We start from the raw sequence: 21,602 nt of genomic DNA, 5'->3' as shown, positions 1-21,602 counted from the left end.
AGCCAAGAAAGTCAGTCAACAAGATAATAAAAAGATAAATAAAACTATATACTATATTCACAATTGCTCAAGATGAGAAACTAAAGCAATGCTTTTGTATTGACGCAATTCCCCGGCAACGACGCCATTTTGTTGAAAGAATTTTTACTTAACCACTTTCGAATCCTTCAAGATTCAATCGTAGTATAGCTAAGGGTTTTTATCGTCCTCGGGGAATTGGAAATACAACGCCGTTCTTTAGTAAAACCACTTAAGCAATGAATTTAACAAAGTTTTTGATTGATTGTTTCGAAATACGTCGTAAATATAAAGAAAAGCGATAATAACAACGGGTTTAAACAGGTTGAGAAAACTGTTAGGATTGGGTTTCGCACCTTAACTGTTATGAATCCGTAAATTCAACACATATGAATCATTATATTCTTGATTCCATCACACTAGTTCTTATCTAACTCATTAATTCCTTACATGAGAAGATTAACGGTTCGCTCTCCTAATTATCGATGTCTCGCATAACTAACAAAGCGAAGCGTGATTGATTCGGGTGTTTAACGACTAACAAACCTAACTCTATGTCTAGCAATTAGGATTATTAGATGATATAACCTAAATCCAATTCAAATATGTAGTTTTCACTCACACATCAAATCTCTAATCAAGTTCTAATTGATCAAGTTAAAACAAGCTTTAAGAACAAGATTATACCATTGAAATCAAGAGATAGATAGATTCATATGCATAAGAACTAAATTAGATACATAGAGTCAAGGTACTACACCAAATCCTAACAAAGAAAAGCTTAGCTATCCATAGACATGGAAGCTAGACAAGCTTACAAGAGAAATAGGATGGAAGTGATGATCCGTGCCGACTTCGGCGTAGCTCCAGCTCGATGGAAGCTTACCCAAGCTCTAAGTTCCTTCCCTTTTTGTTCTCTCTCGAATTCTCTATCCAAAAACCCCGTTTTGTTCTGAAAATGAAGAAAATCCTTTTATAATGAACTTTTACATCTGTGCAGAGTGCTGGGCAGCCCTTTATGGGCGCTGGGCGCCCAATTACTTCAAGGTTGGGTTTCTGTAATCGCCCCAAGCGCTGGGCGGCTACTGACAAGCGCTGGGCACCCTGCTGATCCAGAAATTCTCTAAGTCTCATAAAAATATGTCTTTTTCCTTGAGAATTTAGACCCTACATCAAAATTTGAGAATATAATCAGTCATAAAACACATTTGAGCTTAACTCTCAATCAAATAACAAATTCCAATCAAGATGAGAGAAACTAATAGGGATTTCTCATAAACCACTTGAGATAAGTGGCTAAAATGTGTATGAAAACTAGGAAAATATGGCACTTATCAATGCACTTGCACTGTACCTTGTAGGTGTGATGCAATTAGGAATGTGAAACTGTATAAAGATCAGGACAATGTTATCAAGTTTTTACTTGGATTGAATGAAAATTTTGGTGTAGTGAAGTCATAGATTTTGATGAGTCACCCTCTTCCACAGTTAGCTAAAGTAGTTTCACTTGCTATGCAACATGAGAGACAGAATGGAGCAGAGGAAATTGATGAGTCAGGCTATTGTTAATGCTGCAGAAGGAAAGAAATCATTTGATAAAGGTTATGGAAGGGGTAGATCACCAGGAAATTATAGACAAAAGGAGAAATATTGCACTTATTGTAAGAAAGTGGGTCACACTGTTGATAATTGTTACAGAATTCATGGTTTTCCAATTGCTTCAGCTCCAAGATATGGAGGATCAAGTGGTCCATCTCACACAACCAGTCATGCTAATAGTGCAAATGTTGAAGAATATGAAGAAGAGGAGGACACACATTCACAGAAGGAGAATGAAGAGTTGTTCACAGCAGATCAATACAAAAGAATTATTGCTATGATCCAACATGTAAGCACTGCATCAAAGAAAGAGTCAGAAGGGGGAAATGCTAGTGTGAACCATGTGGTGAAAGCATCAGGACACACTTCAGGACATGGTAAATCCTTAGTCCTTTCTTGTTCTAGAGTTTTGCCCAGAGTTTTGTCATGCTCTAGAATCTTGTCATGTTCTAAACAATATAACAGTAGAGACTGGATTATAGACTCAGGAGCTAGTGACCACATTTGTTTCAATAAGTTAATTTTTGAAACACTTAGAAAAGTCACTAACCCTATTGGTGTGAAGTTACTTAATGGTACTGTAATTCATACATCTTATGTTGGTACTGTTAGGATAACTAGTTGCATTTTGCTCACACATGTTCTATATGTGCCTGAATTTGATTACAACCTGATTTCAGTGCACAAGTTGGCTAAGAGAAATAACTTCGATGTTATTTTTGGTGCTTTTCATTGTTTTGTACAGGATGTACAAACCAAGAGGAGGATTGGTTTGGGTAGCCTTCAAGATGATGATCTTTACCATCTAATAGTTAGTGGAGTTTCTAGTACTTGTTTTTCAATTCAGCATTTCACCTTTTCATCACATTATACCACCTAGTGCTTTATGGCATTTTAGGTTAGGCCATCTCTCCCATGATAGGATACTAGCTTTAAAGGCAACTTATAAATTCATAGATATGAATAAGTCCCTTGTTTGTGATATATGTCATTTAGCCAAACAAAAGAGAAAGATGTTTCCTACTAGTTTACACAATGCTTCTCAGCCTTTTGAATTGGTACACATGGATATTTGGGGGCCTCTTCCTCAGGCTTCAGTGCATAATCACAAATATTTTCTTACTGTCCTGGATGTTATATTTCATGAACACATTTTACCATATAAAAGATCACAAACTCCTGACTGGACTTGTTTTGATCCTCATGATAGTTATGGTTCTTTGATGGATGATTCAAATCATACAAATGAAGATTCTGCCACTGCTCAAGTTCCTAATTCATAAGCTGAGTAGGCACTTAATTCAGAGGAGGAGTTGTCTTCTACTGAAATTATGTCTACTCATGAAGAAATGCAAAGCTCTACAGAATCTCCAGTCCTTGCTCCAGAAGTTAGAAGATCTACAAGAGAAATTAGAAGACCTGCAACTCTTGATAATTTCTATTGTGGTTCTCTTCCAACAAATGATCACAGTAGTGTAGCACATAGCATTGTTAAGTACTGTAATCCTGACAAGCTTTCCTCTCATCATAAAGCTTATGTTATGAATCTCTCTACTGACCAAGAACCAAATTCATATGCTGAAGCAACCAAGCATGCTCACTGGCAAGAAGCTATGAAAGCTGAGATTACAACATTAGAAAGAAATGGAACTTGGAAGATTGTGGATCAGCCTGCAGATGTGAAACCTATAGGAAGTAAATGGGTCTATAGAATCAAAAGACATGCAGATGGTTCATTGGCAAGATATAAAGCCAGATTAGTAGCCAAAGGCTATAATCAGATTGAAGGTCTTGACTATTTTAACACATTTTCACCTGTAGCTAAACTCACAACAGTGAGGGTTGTTCTAGCTCTGGCAGCTGCTAAAAATTGGTATTTACATCAACTTGATGTTGATAATGCCTTCTTACATGGGATGTTAGATGAGGATGTTTATATGAGTATTCCCTCAGGTGTTCCTACAACTAAACCAAATCAAGTCTGCAAGCTGTTGAAATCACTTTATGGCCTTAAACAGGCTAGTAGAAAATGGTATGAGAGATTATCTGTTCATCTTATTGCCCTTGGTTATAACCAAACTGCATCTGATCATTCTCTATTCACTAAGACTCAAGATGGTGCATTCACAGGACTATTAGTGTATGTAGATGATGTAATTTTGTTTGGGAATTCATTACCTGAATTTCAGCAAGTTAAAGATTCTCTACAGCAGGCTTTTGGAATTAAGGATTTGGGAGTTTTGAAGTATTTTCTTGGCTTAGAAGTTGCACACTCAACAACTGACATTAATCTTTGTCAAAGGAAGTATTGTCTTGATTTGCTGAGAGATTCAGGAACATTGGGAAGCAAACCAGTTTCCACTCCTCTTGATCCCTCTGTGAAGCTTACTTTGAATGAGGGAGAACCTTGCACTGATCCTGCTAGTTATAGACGTTTGGTTGGAAGGTTGCTTTACTTGACTACCACTAGGCCTGACATATCCTTTGCAACTCAACAGTTGAGTCAATTCATGAGCAATCCCATGGATTCTCATTTTCAGGCTGCTGCTAGGGTTCTTAGGTATCTTAAGAATTCACCAGGTCTTGGGCTTTTCTTTCCTAGAGATACTTCTATCTCATTACAAGGTTATTCAGATGCTGACTGGGCAGGGTGTTCAGATACAAGAAAGTCCATTTCTGGCTATTGCTTTTATCTTGGTAGATCCTTAATTTCATGGAAGGCAAAGAAACAACCTACAATATCACGATCTTCTAGTGAAGCTGAGTATCGAGCTCTTGCTTATGCTACATGTGAGCTTCAATGGTTATTGTTTCTTTTACATGATTTGCAGATTCCATGTGAGAAAACCCCTGTTTTATTTTGTGATAATCAAAGTGCACTTCACATTGCTGCTAATCCAGTTTTTCATGGACGCACAAAACATTTGGAGATTGATTGCCATATTGTTAGAGAGAAATTGCAAACTGGTGTGCTCAAATTACTGCCTATACCTACTGCATTACAGGTTGCTGATGTGTTTACCAAGGCTTTGCAGCCCCGGATTTTTCAAGGTTTTATTAGCAAGCTTGCTCTTATTGACATATTTCGCCCATCAGTTTGAGGGAGGCTGTTAAATGAAGAAAAGGACCAGTGTATAAATTCTATAGAAAGCTGAGGACCTTGTTGTAATAACTAGTAGTTACTTACTTTACTATAAATACAAGTTTGTTATGTTAGTTTTGTAATTGATTGATTGTAACAAACTATCAGATTGAGAATTTATCAAAGCTTCGAGCTTCTTCTTCTTCAACCTCTGGTTGTTCAATTCTTTGAAGAGGTAATGGAAAGTTTAAGGCAATGCTCTAGATAAAACAACATATAGCAGAAAACCACCCAGAAAATAACTATGACTCTGTCGTATCAATGAAGACACAAATGAAGGATATAATGACATGCAATTTAAAATATCAGTTTCAAATTTATTGAACAAAATTAAGGGAGTTAAGTAAATCCGTTGGAGAGAAATCAGTTTCTTTCTCAATTTTGTGGTTAATGTGCATTGTAGTGTTGTTTTAATGCCTTAAAACACAATGAATTATCCTGTAATGGTGAAGACCAGACGTTGGAGGAGTAAAAACGGATTCCAACATTTTCTATAAGTATAAAATGGCAGTAGAACATATGGGTGTAAAAGGCATAGAATGGGGATGAGAGAAAAGAAACTAATATTCTCCTCTCTTTCTTTGTAAATTCTAAGCACTGTTGTATAGGGACTCCAGCATGTGTAGGTTCTGAGTTAGGGATGGTAATGGGTCTAGGACCCGTAGGATATCCGCAAAAAATACCCACTATGGGTAGGGTAAAAACCCGCTAGATGGGTATGAGGTTGGGTATGGGTAATTACCCGCAAAAAGTAGCGAGTATGGGTGCGGGTATGGGTATTATAGTACCCAACCCGCCTCATACTCGCACACACATATTATTATCATTATTATTTGGTAATATATAACAAATTAACTTAAGCAATAGCTTTCAAACTTACTCTTTTTTAAAAAAATAGGTGAGTATTTAAGGTATTCATAATCATCACTAATTTACTCCCACTTATTTTTAAAGTTTGTAAGTTATTAACCTACAACTTTAGGGCTATATTATAAATCTAAATTATAAATTTAAAATTATATCTTTTTCGTTTATTCCTTCTAAAAAATATGCTTAGTTGAATGATTTTATTTGTTAAGTATTTGAATAATCTTTTGTATTTTTATTAGTGTTTTTTATTTAAAATTATAGTTGTATTTTTGTTTACTATTAACAAAAATAGTGAAAAATATATTTTGGTTAGCTAAATTGCGGGTAATGGGCACATATATGAGCAAATAGGTATCCATAGGGTACGGGGACGGGCATTCAAGTTGCTAACCACGCGGGTATGGAGACGGGTACAGGTAATTTTTGAAAACGCGAGTATGGGGATGTGTACTATAGTACCCTACCCAGCCCCTACCAATTGACATCTCTATTCTGAGTGCACAGTGCCTTACATGCAACTGTGTTAACCTTGGAGAGCAAACCCGGCAATGGATTGCACCGGAGGTCTGCCGAAAATTTTGCTTTCAAGGCAGTGGTTCGTCCACAGCGCAACTATCTTCCTAATATTTCCAACAATTTGAAAGCAAAAATATTACTCTTGTTCGTGCCGATAGCACTGCTGCTAAAAAAAATAGGAGGGAGGAATTGAATCCCACAAAGATAAGATAAGTATCACTTTCTCCCATAAATTATGAATATATTGCTAACTTTGTTGTTTTCTCTTGTAGAAATGTCTATTGATGAAATACTCATAATTGCTTTGCTAGTAATCAAATATGAGAAATGATTCTAGAGGATATATGCAGACCTTGTCACATTGGCCGAAGGTTAGGAAAGTATAAGGCCAAGAAATTGGTTTAGATGTCAGGCTCTAAGGAAGTTTTTCTCTGCTGTCTTATTTGATTTTTTTTTGGTCTTTTTTGCTGAATTTTATGAAGAAATCGTATTTAAGTTTCATAAATACATAAACGCATGCTTTTGTTGTTTAATCATGTTAATGCCTCATCATATGTGGGGAAAAGTCTTTCTAAGTGCTTGCTATATTCTTAATAGAGTTTCTAGTAAAACTTGTGAAAATTTTATAAGAAGTGTAGAAATATCTTTTCTCATACTTGAAATTCATTTATTTGTGGGGGTATTTGAATAAAGTATGAATACCTGATGTTAAAAGAAAAAATATTGGTGCTAAGGCATATTGCTTTATTAGTCATGGACATGATTATGTTGCAATAAATTCTTGATCTTGAAAGATTTTTTTTTTTTGAAAACTGATCTTGAAAGATATTGAATCTAGAGGTTTTGATAATTGTGAATGATTATTTTTATACATATGCTTGTGTTTGTGATTCACAAGAAGCAATTGAAGTTGGCAACGACGATATATGCAATAGAGAGAAAAGACATATACATGTCATGCATGTTGCTAAAAATTGAACAAGAATTGTTTCATTTTCCTTGAGTATGTAAGAAGATAAAAGAGTCTTGTTGATCTTTTTGCTAAAGGATTGACCAAGAAAGTTGTCTTGGATACGTCGAGGGGGGGGTGAGGCTTAAGCCTTGAGAAAGAAGAAAGTATGTTGGATACCCAATTTGTTGGTCAAACTAAGCCATATGATTACTCTTATGCATTACATTCTCATCCCTATGACGCGAGGTAATGCTAATTTTTGAAAGAGATACATAACCATTTGTGGTGGTGCTATTGAGACGCACTGGATGTATCTATGATAAAGTGCTTTTGAGACGCACTTGACTTTCAAATAACGTTATTAAAAAAAAAGTTTATTCACAACTGACATGTGTGAAACTGCTTTGTGAGACGCACTTAAATGCTTATAAGATGCATTTAAAATTTATGTGAATAAATATGTGAGTGAGATGGTAAAAGCCGCTATCTATGAAAGACTTGGACAATATTTCTAAAACGCTCACATGTATCCCAAGGTTCGGAAAATGGCTTTAATATTTTATCGCGGAGTCTCCACATTTTAAAGTTATGGTGCGTGTAGTGAGAGTTCCAACCGAGTCAAATAGTTCAAGATCCGTTCACTTTTTTGATAAAAGTTGTTGTCTCACTTCACTACGTGTTAATTCAATCCTATGGACATTAACACTTAAGCACAAATATTAACTCTCTTTGCTCAGAAATTTTCTTTTAACTTGCTTGCCATTAGTGGGGGATTGAAGGATATAATGACATGCAATTTAAAATATCAGTTTCAAATTTATTGAACAAAATTAAGCGAGTTAAATAAATCTGTTAGAGAGAAATTAGTTTCTTTCTTTTGTGGTTAATGTGCATTATTGTGTTGTTTTAATGCCTGAAAACACAATGAATTATCCTGTGATGGTGAAGACTAGACGTTGGAGGAGTAAAAACAGATTCCAACATTTTCTATAAGTATAAAATGGCAGTAGAACATATGGGTGCAAAAGGCATAGAATGTGGATGAGAGAAAAGAAACTAATATTCTCATCTTTTTTGTAAATTCTGAGCACTGTTGTAGAAATTGCAACATGTGTAAATTCTGAGTGCACAATGTCTTACATGCAGCTGTGTTAACCTTAGGGAGCAAACCCGGCAATGAATTGCATAGGAGGTCTGTCGGAATTTTTGCTTTCAAGACAGTGGTTCGTCCACGGCACAACTATCTTCCAGCGTATCACTACCTCACATTGAAGCGTGACCTGCCAAATATTGGGAATAAAACACATCATCTCAACTTCCTTTAAATGTGTGCAATCATAATACTCTTTTGTGCATAATAAACAATAAATCATTCCCTTATTATTGAAAAACTAGGAGGCGTTAAAACTTTACCTGTTAGGCTTGGACTTAGAATCTCCTTTTCATTCTGCCTATAAAAACCATTATTGTCACGTACATCCAGTCATTCATGTTGTTGAAGAATTGGAAATAGGCATGTCTCCAAGAAGCTTTTATAACTAAGGTTCCACAGACTCCCCAAAATCCAACAATAAACCCAAGCACTAGGCTGATGTAAAACCCATAGGTTATGAACTTATCTTCATCTTCATCAGTAACATGTTTGTCAGGACTTCCAGTTGGTGACATCACATCCCCTTGACAATGATTTGTGAGAGGTTGGCCACAAAGTAGAGTGTTCCCAATATATGACGAGGGCTTAAAGGATTGTAGTTGAGTTCCTGTTGTAATTTTCCCTGATAAATTGTTAAAGGACAAGTTCATGTCGCTAAGAAAACTCAAATTTGAAAAGCTTGCGGGCATTCTACCAGAGAGATGGTTTCTTGATAAGTCAAGTGATTCCAACCATTCCATATGACCAATGTTGTTGGGAATGGATCCAGAGAGATTATTCCTTGAAAGATTTAAGCCAGCTAATGCCACAAGTTTTGTTATACTTTGTGGTATTTTACCTGTCAAGTGGTTGCAAGAAAGATCAATGATAGTCATGAGTCCAAGATTTTTTCCATATTCCCAATTTTTCCCTTTCCATGACAGTGTTGCCTCGTCATAGAACCAACCATCCATCATATAACCAAGTAAATCTCCAGTTACATGGGAAATGAGTATTCTTGGAAATTGAGTATTTGATAAAGCAGTTATGTGACTGAAGCACTGTGGTATTTCCCCTGTAAAATTGTTTAGAGAAAGATCTAAAACTTGAAGGAATGATAGATTACACAGACTTTCAGGTATATTTCCTTGGAATTTATTTTCTCGTAAACTCAAAACAATCAACTGATGCAGGTGACGTCCTACCCACGCTGGCAATGTTCCTTGGAGATTGTTATCACCCAAATCCAAGACAGTCAAGCTGCTAGACAAGGTCATAAATGGAATTTCACCGGAGAAGTTGTTGTTGTTTAAATGCATTGACACCATTTGTCGTAGAGTGCCAAATGACTTGGGTACTCTCCCTGATAATTTGTTTTTGGCCAAATTCAGAAATTTTAAATTCTTGAATTTTCCCCAACAATCCAAAAGTGGTCCTTCTAGTAAGTTACTAGACAGGTCTAGATAAGTTAATCCTAATGGTATTGGTGAGGATGCACAAAAAGATGAAAGAGGCCCTGAAAACTTATTATTTGAGAGAAATAAGTGTTCTAATTGTGGAAATGGAGGCAATGGACCGGATAAGTTGTTGAAACTGAAGTCAAATATACTCAAATTCATGGGTGTTGATACATTCAAGTTTCGTAATGATCTTGGCATAGGTCCACTAAGCTGGTTATGTGAAACATTGACGTATTCTAAACCTGGAAACAGGTCCAAAAACCACTCCGGAATGGAATCTGAAAGGCCACTATTAGAGATGTCCAATGCTGCAAGTCCTTTTAGATTTTTGAGCCATGTTGGAAACTTAGGACCCAAAATGCATGATGATGCATATAACCTTTTCAGATGGAAAGGTGGAACCCAATTTGAACTCAAGTTGAACGAAAGTGAGTTCTGATACATTCTCAAATCTTTCAATCCATATAGGTTCAATAGATGTGTTTCATTGATGACACCGTTCAACTTATTTGAAGAGAGATCCAAATACCAGAGATGGGAGAGCTGACCAATAGTATATGGAAGTGACCCGTTCAACTGATTATGCGAGAGATCCAAAAACTCTAACGAGGTAAGTTTAGCAACCTCAAAAAGTGGCAATGATCCACTCAATTCATTAAAACTAAGACCTAGATTTAAGAGGTTTGGCAGTTGTGTTTTATTAATGTTATCCACACCACTCAATCGATTATGGGAAAGATACAAAACTAGAAGATGAGGCAAATGGCCAAATGATTGTGTCACAGGCCCAATGATATTGGTGTTTCGAAGAAGTAATGAGGTCAATGATGAAAACCCTGAAAAATCGGGGAGTGGCCCACTACTAAATGGGTTATCATCGAGCTCCAACTTCTCTAAAACATTTTGTGAGCATTGCAATTGTTGTATGCTGTCACTAAGTTGGCCAGACAATTTGTTGGAAAAAAGCTGTAACACTTTTAGGTGACATAAACTCAGAAAGGATTTTGGTAAGCTACCTTCAATTTCATTAGACCTGAGATCAAGATGTGTGAGGAATTTTCCAACATTAAGCATCAATGACAGGGTGAAAGAGTTTAAATAATTATCTCTAAGATCAATCTTCTTGAGAGAAGTGGAAGAGTTCAAGAGGGGGGTAGATTCAGGATTTACTTGGGTTAGTCCACAGTCAGATAACGAAAGCTGCGACAGAGAAGGAACTATTTTGCTTATTGATGGTAGCCAGTCAACAACTTGACTAAGATTCAAAGATGACAGATCAAGGTATCTCAAATTAGAAAGGTGAGAAACCCACTCAAGATCATTTGCAACCAAATAGTTTCCTTGAATCCAAAGAGTTTGCAAATTGGAAAGGTTCCCCAGAGTGGGAGGAACAACACCAACAAGATAGTTAAATGCAAGATTCAGCTCTATCAGCTGGCCAAGTGAGCCAAGGCACTTAGGGATCTTTCCTTCTAATCTATTCTGACTGAGATTTAAGGAAGTCAGATGTTGCAGTTCACATATTGAAGAATCTAACTTACCTTGCAGCGGATGGTCAATATCATAATATAATGCTTCAAGATCCAAACTGGTTACATGGCCAGTTAAATTGTCACATGAAATTCCTTTCCACTTGCAACAATCTTCACCTTTCCATGAGGAAAGAAGTTTCCTTCCATTAACGAAACCACCTTTCAACTTGAGAAGAGATTGCCTCTCTGCCTCCTTGCACTTCTTTGTATGGGAACTTCCAACAGAGAAACAAATGCATAGAATGGCCCATACACAAAACAGATTATTGAACCTGCACTCAAACATGATTAAATTACCCACTCAACTCCCCTGGAAAATATTTTTAGAAATTTCAAAGTGAGGAATGTGTGAGTAAAGTGAAATCTAGCTAGCTTTATAGACAGCAGAAATTAGAAGAAGCTAAATCATTTACCAAATAAACTCCATGTAAAATACCAGCTTGTATCTACTGCTTACTGTCAAGTTTCAGAGTTAATGGCCTTAAGTCAAGTCAACTGAACTTGGGCCCATGGCAAAGACATTGTGTGCATACTGAATTAATTTTGACTGCAAGAAAATAATAAATCCTGTGTCCAGCTATTCTGAATGTGAAGTGCAATTAAAATATGCTTCATTGCTTGTTGAAAAGTATTTGGTAGTTGAAAAGTTATATAAATCCCCGTCAATAGTGCAAATACGCCAAGATAAGGTGTTAGAATTACCAATACATGATAACAAGAGGGGAAAAAGAAAAAGAAGGTAAGAAATATCACATAAGTGATTGATGGTGTGATAAGTGCTAATTTTACGTAGTTTTCCATATTACTTTGGGCACTTATCTTTGATAAAAGTGTAGAATTTCATATCAATTAACTCTCAACTGTGTAGTTTAGTAAATAATTAGACTTAGTATAGATCTAATGTTGAATTTAGAGTCTAATCCCATTTTTTGATGTAGGAATGGATGTTAAAGAGAATCCATCAAGATTTCATTGAAGAAAAGCAACAAGAGGGAGAAGTGATCCATTTTAGCCAAATAAAATTCGCTCAAGCCAAAGTTCCAAGAAGAATCTCGCTCGAGCGAGATGAAATTTTGCTCAAGCAAGCTGTGGCGGTGCAGGAAACCCAGACATGAAGAAAGCTACTCGCTCAAGCGAACCTGAATCTCGCTCGAGCGAAATTAAGGCGGCAGAAAGTCTATATATAGACTGAAACAGGGCAGAACCAGAGGAGCTCGAATTTTTCCATATTTTCTTCATTTCCCTTCACTTCCAGACCTTAGAAACAGGGGAGAAAGCTAGGAACACTTGGAGAGGAGGCTTGGGTGCCGGATTCGACGGCGAGACACCGCGGAGTCTTCGATTCTTCTCGTTTCTTTTCCATGTTTGTAAAGTTATCCATGGAAATGGATAACTAATCTCTCTTGTTGGGGTTAGATTTAGTTGATAACTCTATGTATTTTGTTTGATTCAGTTTATATACTATCATGTTCCTTTGCTTATGATTTAGTGATTTTCTCTTGTGTTTCATGCTTGTTTTGGATTGATCACCTAGAACATGAATTTAGATTTAATAGGATGGTGGGAACTGACTATCTAAATCTGAACTAGGAGAAATCATCTAATGACTCTAAGGTCTAGGGATACGGTTAGATCATTAGTCTATTTAAACATTCATGCTTAATGCTACTCACTATTGTTAATCGATCAAGGGATTGAGGGTTAATATAGCTGAGTTGATAATCTTCTACGCCGGGGGATTGGGTAGTAAGATAAGAAATGGTGGGATGAATCATATGCATATACATGATACATATTTGAATCAGTAGGATATATAAAGGTTAATCAATGGAATCTAATCCCAGGAGTTTCTCTACCCTGTTGTTTTCTATATTTGTTTTCTTTGTTTTTATTTCTGTTTGTTACAAAACTCCTTTCAAAATATTGTGAAACCTCATTGCTTAAGCTACTAAAACTATTGAATGGCGTAGTGTTGCCAATTCCCTGCGGATACGACAAAACCCTATGCTATACTGCAATTGAGTCTTGAGGATTTTAAAAGTAGTATTAGTGTAGAAAAATCTCTCAACATGGTGCATATAGGAAAACAACTTAATTAAACGCTCATGCCAATAAACGCATATCTCATAAGCGTTTATTCATAAGCTAATTTTTGATAAACTTATTGAAATAAGTTGAAAAGAGGTTATATGTTAGCATCTGCTCCTAATCTGTCGTAATGCATCTGTTTTCTTTAGTTCATGTATAGCCAGAGAATAGGTTATCGACATTAAGAAAGATGCACAGGAGTTGCCTTTATCTCTAAAAAGTGGTATCTATTCTTATCAGATGCAGAAGAGTACATAGTCAATTTCATATCCTTTATTTTCAAAGGTTATATGATGCAGCAGAAATTGCTCCTATTACCACCATCCCATGAAGTAACTCTAAATCTTGGATTCTCAGTTAACAAGAAGAATCAAGTATGCTAATTTGATTTTTTTACTGGTTTAATTGTTTCAGCATAATTTTAATACTGCATTATTTAGATCTGGTTTTGGAATAAATTTTTTAATATGATAATTTTAAGGGCAGGAAGTCTAAGTTAAAATGCTGCATTGTCCATGAGAAGGGTTTGGTTCTCAAATTCTCCATTGCTCTAGCTTATTTCTTTGTGGAGGATTCATTGTGTTCTGTCTTGATTCCAATTGCGTCTATTAAGTAGTATCTCCAAATCTAACACATCCTATTTTCATTTTTAATTTTGAACTATACATACTTTTAGTTTAAATAGAATAAGAGTTTCAAAAAAAAATAGAATAAGGATAAACTGGTGAAATTTATGGGAAGTTGCTTTTGTGTCACCTTAGTGTACTCCTTGCTGTGAAGAAGATTGGAAATCAATTCCCTCAATGTCTCTATAAACAAACTCTTCCAGAGTTCATTAGATATGTTTCAGAGTTAAGACTTGATGAAGGTGAGTGATGAAAACAAATTGTGCTCAAGTCAAACACCAGCATCTTTTAGGACGTCATGAGATTAGGAACAACACGAGACCAAGATTTAATGTGGTTCGGCCTGAATGCCTACATCCACGGAGGAGAAACTCATATATTCATTACATCTACACATAATATAATCACTCAACTCTATATCTGGCCTCACCCACACTCAGAGCAGTCTTTTCTCTCTGCCCTCTGGAACTCAGCTCTCACAAGTCACAACTAAGTACACCTCCCCTCTAATTACATGGTCTATTTTTAATATTTCTAGGACAGATTCAGCTCTCAAATGGATACACATGATCATGCTACAATTCTACATGGTGTTCACAATCGGCTAGGTGAGGCGTGAGTCAGATACCATAGGCTGGCTGACTGTGGAATTACTCAGCAATTCACCCCCTCCATATCAAGCAGAGGAGAGTGACGTCCTGACCATACCTCTGAGCTTCTCAGGAGGGATTGGATTCTATTTCTGGCTATCCCTAGCTCTTGAAATAAACCTGCTTCACTGCTGGTTGAAAAGTATTTGGTAGTTGAAAAGTTATATAAATTCTCATCAATTAATAGTGCAATGTAATCTAATAAAAGAATGTGATTTAGCATACTAAATTAGAAATTAGAAATCAGAAATTCAAAATAAAAGAAAATAATATAGTCTTGCACATTCTTATTTTTTTTATGATACATATATAATTGACTATAAGAAGCTAAACAACACAGTATGATAGAATGTAGTTTAGAAGAAACTTGAAAATTACACCAAGATAGCACTATAATATATTAAGTGGAAACTTTCAGAAAGTTTTAGAGAAAAGAAGGCAAAGCAGAAGACCACCCGCACAAGAACGATGTCTCTATCATATCAAGGAACACATGAAGCGTGACCTGCCAAATATTGGGAATAAAACACATCATCTCAACTGGATTTAAATGCGTGCAATAATAATACTCTTTTGTGCATAATAAGCAATGAATCATTCCTATATTATAAAATAACTAGGAGGCATTAAAACTTTATTTACCTGTTAGGCTTGGACTCGAAATCTTCTTTTCATTCTTCTTGAAAAAACCATTATTGTCACGTGCATCCAGTCATTCATGTCATTGAAGAATTGGAAATAGGCATGTCTCCAAGAAGCTTTTATGACTAAAGTTCCACAAACTCCCCAAAATCCAACGAAAAACCCAAGCACCAGGGCGATGTAAAACCCAAAAGTTATGATCTTATCTTCATCAGAGCTTACACTCGGTGATATAACATCCCCTGAGCAACTGTTTGAGAGTGGTGGGCCACAAAGCCCCTTGTTCCCAATATATGAAGAGGCATTAAAAGATTGCAGTTGAGTGCCTATTGGAATTTCCCCATATAAGTTGTTGAAGGATAAGTTCATGTAGCTTAGAAAGCTCAAATTCGAAAAACTTGTAGGCATTCTACCACCGAGATGGTTTCTTGATAAGTCAAGTGACTCCAATCTTTCCATTTGACCAATGTTGTTGGGAATGGATCCCGTGAGATCATTACTTGAAAGATTTAAGCTAGCTAATGCCACAAGTTTTGTTATACTTTGTGGTATCTCACCTGTCAAGTGGTTGCAAGAAAAATCAATGGTAGTCACGAGCCCAACATTTTTTCCATACTCTCTTTTTGCCCCTTTCCATGACAAGATTGCTTTATCATCAAATGAGCCAATATGAACTTTAATATTAAGATGATCATAATATCGGCCATAGGAAATGGACTTTCTTGGAAATGTAATATTTGACAAAGCAATTATGTGATTGAGGCATTGTGGTATTTCCCCTGAAATATTATTCCAAGAAAGATCTAAAACTTGAAGAAATGATAGATCACACAGACTTTCAGGTATTTTTCCTTGGAACTTATTTTCCCGAAGACTCAAAACAATCAACTGAGGCAGGTGATGGCCTACCCATGCTGGTAATGTTCCTTGGAGATTGTTATGCCCTAAATCCAAGAGAATCAAGCTTGTACAAAGGGTCAAGGATGGAATTTCACCGTAGAAGTTATTGTTATTTAAATGCATTGACACCATTTGTTCTAGAGTGCCAAAATACTTGGGTATTCTTCCGGTTAATTTATTTTCAGCCAAATTGAGATATACTAAATTTTTGAACTTCCCCCAACAATCCAAAAGTGAGCCTTCTAGTAAGTTACTAGACAGATCAAGATAATGTAATTCTTGTGGTGGAGATGCACAAAAAGAAGATAGAGACCCATTGAACCTATTATTTGAGAGAAATATACCACTTATTTGTGGAAAATAAGGCAGTGGACCGGAGAAGTTGTTGAAACTAAAATCAAATGTATCCAGCCTTGACAATATTCTTGTCAAATTTTGTGGCAAAGGTCCACTAAGTTGGTTATGCGAAACATCCACAGCATATGGACTTTGAAACATGTCCCAGAACCATTCAGGAATTGAATCTGAAATACCACTATTAGAGATGTCCAACTCATAAAGTCTTTTTTGATGTTTGAGCCATGTTGGGAATGTAGGACCCAAATTGCATGATGATGCAAAGAATCTCTCTAGTTGGAAAGGCGGAATCCATTTTGAACTCAAGTTGAATGAAAGTGAATTTTGAAACACCAGCAGCTCTGTCAATCCATATAGATTTGATAGATGTGTTTCACTGATGACACCGCTCAACTTATTTGAATAGATACTTAAGCTCGTGAGATTCGAGAGTTGGCCAATACCATGTGGTAGTGAACCGCTCAGTTGATTTCTCGAGAGATCCAAATATTCTAATGAGGCAAGTTCAGTAACATCAAATGATGACAATGAACCGCTCAATTTGTTAATACTGAGATCCAAATGATAAAGATAAGGCAAGTGACCATTTTGTGAACAACGTAATTGATTCAAGTTGTTACTGAGTTGGCCAGATAATTTGTTGGACCGCAAATCTAAATATTTAAGTTGACACAAACTCAGAAAGGATTCTGGTAAGCTACCCTCAATTTCATTATAAGGGAGATAAAGAGCTGTGAGGAATCTGCTAACATTAAGCACTGATGCCAGAGTTAAAGAGTTTAAATAATTTTCTGAAAGGTAGAGCACCTCGAGAGAGGTGGAAGAATTCAAATGGAGGGTAGATTCAGGATTGATTGGAGGGAGCTGGCAGTCAGATAATGAAAGTATTGATAGAGAAGGGACTTTGCTTATTGATGATAGCCAATCAACAGCTTGACTAAGATTCACAGATGACATACCAAGGAAACTCAAACTAGAAAGGTGAGAAACCCAATCAAGATCATCAGCAACCAAATAATTTTCTCCAAGGACTAGAGTTTGCAAATTGGAAAGGTTACCAATGCACTTTGGGATCTTTCCTGCTAAGCTATTAAAACCGAGATCTAAGGAAGTTAGATGTTTCAGTTCACATATTGAAGAATCTAACTTACCGCCCATGAATTGAAAATCGAGATCCAAACTGGTTACATGGCCAGTTAAATTGTCACATGAAATTCCTTTCCACTTGCAACAATCTTCACCTTTCCATGAGGAAAGAAGTTTCCTTACATTAGTGGCACCACCTTTGAACCTCAGAAGAGATTGCCTCTCTGTCTCCTTGCACTTATTTGTATGCGAACTTTGAACAAAGAAACAGATGAATAGAATGGCCACCACACAAAACAGACTGAACCTGCACCCAAACATGGTGAGAATGAGATGATGATGAGCTCAACCACCTTTGGAAAATGTTTTGGATATAATTTCAAAGTGAGGAATTAATGTGTGAATGAAGTGTAATCTAGCTAGCTAGCTTTATAGGCAGAGAGACAGGTATGGCTGCTGCTCTCAGTCCATGTAAAATGCAAACTTGTGTGGCTGCTGCTCACAGTCAAAATTAATTCAGGATTTTGGTGTTGAATGGTTTACGCTCAAGTCAATCAACTTAACTTGTGCCCGGGGCTAGACTTTGTGTGAAGATCCAAACCTAAATGATATTCTTTTTTTCTGACAAACTTAAATAAAAAGACAAAGAATTATATTTTGCCTATTTCCTAAGTTGTACTGTGTCAAATATCTTGTTACATAGTGGTAAAATGTAGAAGTAAAATACAATATAACATGATAAAACTGAATAAATTCTATACCAAAGAATTGGTCATTTAATTAGTTTGACATGCGGTGCCTAAAAAGAAATAGCAATCTCTTGGTAAAAAACATCAAATGCTATAACCACATCATCTATATCTATATCTATATATATATGTAAAGCTCACTTGAGCTATAAATATTAAATGCATTAAACAATGAAGTTAAACAAATTAAATTTCTATTCAACTTTCAATATAATGTAACTTTTGAAACATTTCAATTTTTATGATTTTTGTCTTTACACATGCCAATATGATGTAACCTTTGATTAAGTTATGTAATAATATTTTTATTAAATACATTAAATATAAATATTGAAAACTGAAAGAAATTAACTAGAGAATTTAGCTACCAATACTAAATAATAAAATTATAAACTAAATTTTGAATTTTTTTTTTACATTACTCATTTATTATTTCTTTATTTCAGAAAAAAATTCATCAACTATAAAAATACTACATTAAATCATATGAAAATATTATATATTAAATAGTAAAAATATAATATACATTAGATAATAAAAAACCCATGTTTGTATTAATTGTATTAACTATTAATTATAAATTGCAGTTACTTATAAAAAATGATTTATTCAATATTAATTAAAAAATGTTAGAATATTAATTATCAATCATAGATTGAAGGAAAGAAAATTAAAATAGAACTAAGTAATATTTTTTATACAAAAAATACTGAGAGTTAAAATTAATTATAATAAAATAATATTTATTAAAAATAATTTAGAAAAATTAGTCTTTAAATAAAAAGTCACTCTATGAGTATTTACCATTAACTATAATATGTGTGTATTCGTTGAAAAAAAATTTCAAATATAGTTTTTGATCTATTATATATTAGTAGAAATGACTTAAGAAAGAATAACAGAGTAAAATAACTATAACCAGAGTTGAATAAATTTAAATTTAATAAATAATTCTTTACACTGATAAAATCATTTCATATTGTAATTTTAAAAGTTAAAATTACTTTATTGTGGATATAAAGTGTAAAAAAATATGTCATTATAAATTATTTATGATATTAAAAACTTATTATTTGATTTAATATATTTCAAATTCACATAATGATTTCTATATTTTTAAATGAATAAAATATTAAGACTACTTCAGTGCTAATTATTTAATATCAATTACTAGAGAGAAATGCATGTGTGTTTAATAATAGTGTTGTTTCTCTTGAACATATATGAGACTATTGCTTGGTTTGGTTGTTTTGGTGAGTCAAGGGGAAGTGGAATGATTGTTCATATGATTTGGAACAGTTTGCTAGAGGCTTTGAGCGTATTAAATGGCCACGAAAACAAAAGATGCCACGAACAGTATATTGGGAGCCACCGTCAGAAACTGTTTTGAAGTTTAATGTAGATGAGGCGTGGAAAGGGAACCCAGTGGTGAGTGGTATTGGCGGGATTTTGAGGGATCAAGGAGGGGATTTGTTAGGTTCCTTTGCAAAAGGAACTGGAATGTTGTGGACTTTTGACGAAGGTTCAAGCAGTGTCAAATGTGGTAGTTGAGAGTGATTCCTCCTCAGTGGTTGGGTGAGTACGTCTATGGTAGATAGGAGGTCATTGGGCTTATAAAAAAAAAGATAGGAGGTCATGGAAATTGGAACATGTATTTAATCATATAGATCATCTGATGTCTATAATTCAGTGTGTTGGTGTGGTGCATGTATTGAGTCAGGAAAACACTATGACAAACTTTTTGGCAAATCAAGGGTGTGGTAGGGAACAACAGATATGGGTCTGTTGTGATCCAATGTAATTATCTAAATGAGAAGGTTTTTCTCATTTTTATTGCGTTTCAATAAGGTTTTCTTTTTTAAAAAATGTCAATTATCAAATTTGAGTAATATTAATTATTTAGATTTAGAGAACTCTAATTCTACTTAATGAAATGCCTCACCTCCATTGTTATTTAAATTATTATATTTTATAATTAAACATATTTATATATTTATTAAAACTATAATAATCATATATAATTTTTAAAATATTATAAATAAACCCGTGCAACGCACGGGTATAATTTCTAGTTATCAAGTAAACTGAACTTAAGACTTGAGAGAGGGGCAAGACTTATCTGCAATAAAGCAGCGTGTGGTTTCAATTAAGGCCAAGACTTTTATGCAATAAACCAGTGTCTATTATAGACGACCTTCAAATCAACTAAACTTGAGCGACGGGGCAAGACTTGTATGCAATGAAATAATATGTGGCATTCATTAACTTCAAGTCAATTTAACTTGAGCAAGTTGGAAGGAGGACTTGTAGAAACAAAGCAATGTGTGACTGTGATGTATCATTACATCCATCTTTTTCATGTGTAATCTGTCCTATATGCTGAACAAAGTGTTATTTTTTGTGTACGTAGTCCACAGTAGGATGAATGTTAACATGTCATTATGAAATTTCCACCCTTTTTAATTAAATGCTTTCCTAAATATGTAGATCAGTGTGGATGGGAAGGTATCAATATATATGCTTATTCCCACTTTGTTGGAAAAAATTACATGGTTTACAGTATCAATATTGTGTTACATAGTCGTAAACAGTAGAAGTAAAATAGAATATAGATAAAACTGAATAAACTCTATACCAAATAATTCACAAAGCAATGCCTAAAAAGTAATAGTAAAGTAATCGGTTTGTAAAAAATATAAAATGCGGACCACATGCCTCTTTTATCAAGTAAACTGAAATTTGAGACTTCAGAGAGGAGCAAACAAGAGTACTTATCTGGAATAAAGCAGCGTGTGGTGTATACTATTACAAGCTGCAGGTCAATTAAGGCCAAGACTTGTGTGCACTAAACCAGTGTGTCTTTTATAGACGACCTTCAAATCAAGACTTGTCTGTAACTGAGCAGTTTGTGCAGCACTAATAAACTAAACGTGAGCAACAGGCAAGGTGTGTATGTACAGTTGTGCTATCCCAATCATGTTTGGAACCAATTATCGCTTTAAAGCATAAGTTGTTGGGTAAATGACTCTAAATGGTTCTTGTGCCTACCTCTGCGGCTATAGAGTAGCTATAGCTCCCTTTATTGATTCTCAATAATCAATTGTGTTTACAATAGCAGTTTCTATTGCTATGTGCCCTCGCACACCGCCAAATTGCGGCGCACTTGCACACCGCCCAATTGTGGCGCACTCCACACACACTTGGTGCACACTAGCACATGGCACACTTTTATTGTTAGAGGTCTTATCTATTTATAGGACACTACTAACTCTAGTATTACAAG

General features: G+C 35.2%; 2 protein-coding genes across 3 annotated transcripts; both read right to left on the bottom strand.

Annotated features, from left to right (window-relative positions):
* Nucleotides 1–8,139: 8,139 nt before the first annotated feature.
* Nucleotides 8,140–11,781, bottom strand: LOC130739494 (receptor-like protein EIX1). 2 transcript variants are annotated; one of them, XM_057591798.1, is made up of 3 exons: nucleotides 11,635–11,781; nucleotides 8,511–11,493; nucleotides 8,140–8,377 (listed from the first exon to the last, which is right to left on the bottom strand). In XM_057591798.1, exons 1-2 carry the CDS (start codon nucleotides 11,646–11,648, stop codon nucleotides 8,526–8,528), a joined length of 2,982 nt encoding a protein of 993 aa, XP_057447781.1. In that variant the 5' UTR covers nucleotides 11,649–11,781; the 3' UTR covers nucleotides 8,140–8,377; nucleotides 8,511–8,525. The 2 variants fall into 2 exon arrangements, with proteins under 2 accessions (XP_057447781.1, XP_057447782.1); XM_057591799.1 differs by lacking the exon at nucleotides 11,635–11,781 and having other exon boundaries at nucleotides 8,511–8,857; nucleotides 8,945–11,617.
* Nucleotides 11,782–14,835: 3,054 nt separating this feature from the next.
* Nucleotides 14,836–18,076, bottom strand: LOC130739493 (receptor-like protein EIX2). The gene is made up of 2 exons (XM_057591797.1): nucleotides 15,228–18,076; nucleotides 14,836–15,090 (listed from the first exon to the last, which is right to left on the bottom strand). The coding sequence occupies exon 1, from the start codon at nucleotides 17,889–17,891 to the stop codon at nucleotides 15,231–15,233; it is 2,661 nt and encodes an 886-aa protein (XP_057447780.1). The 5' UTR covers nucleotides 17,892–18,076; the 3' UTR covers nucleotides 14,836–15,090; nucleotides 15,228–15,230.
* Nucleotides 18,077–21,602: the final 3,526 nt, after the last annotated feature.

The sequence above is a fragment of the Lotus japonicus genome, chromosome 2 (genome assembly GCF_012489685.1).
Source record: "Lotus japonicus ecotype B-129 chromosome 2, LjGifu_v1.2".
NCBI classification, from domain to species: Eukaryota; Viridiplantae; Streptophyta; class Magnoliopsida; order Fabales; family Fabaceae; genus Lotus; species Lotus japonicus.
The sequence above is the reverse complement of the archived record's forward strand: the minus strand, read 5'-3'. Positions and strand labels throughout refer to the sequence as shown.

What these genes read in the sequence shown, in the direction of transcription:
- LOC130739493 (XM_057591797.1), bottom strand. Translation starts at nt 17,891, where the DNA reads ATGTTTGGGTGCAGGTTCAGTCTGTTTTGTGTGGTGGCCATTCTATTC.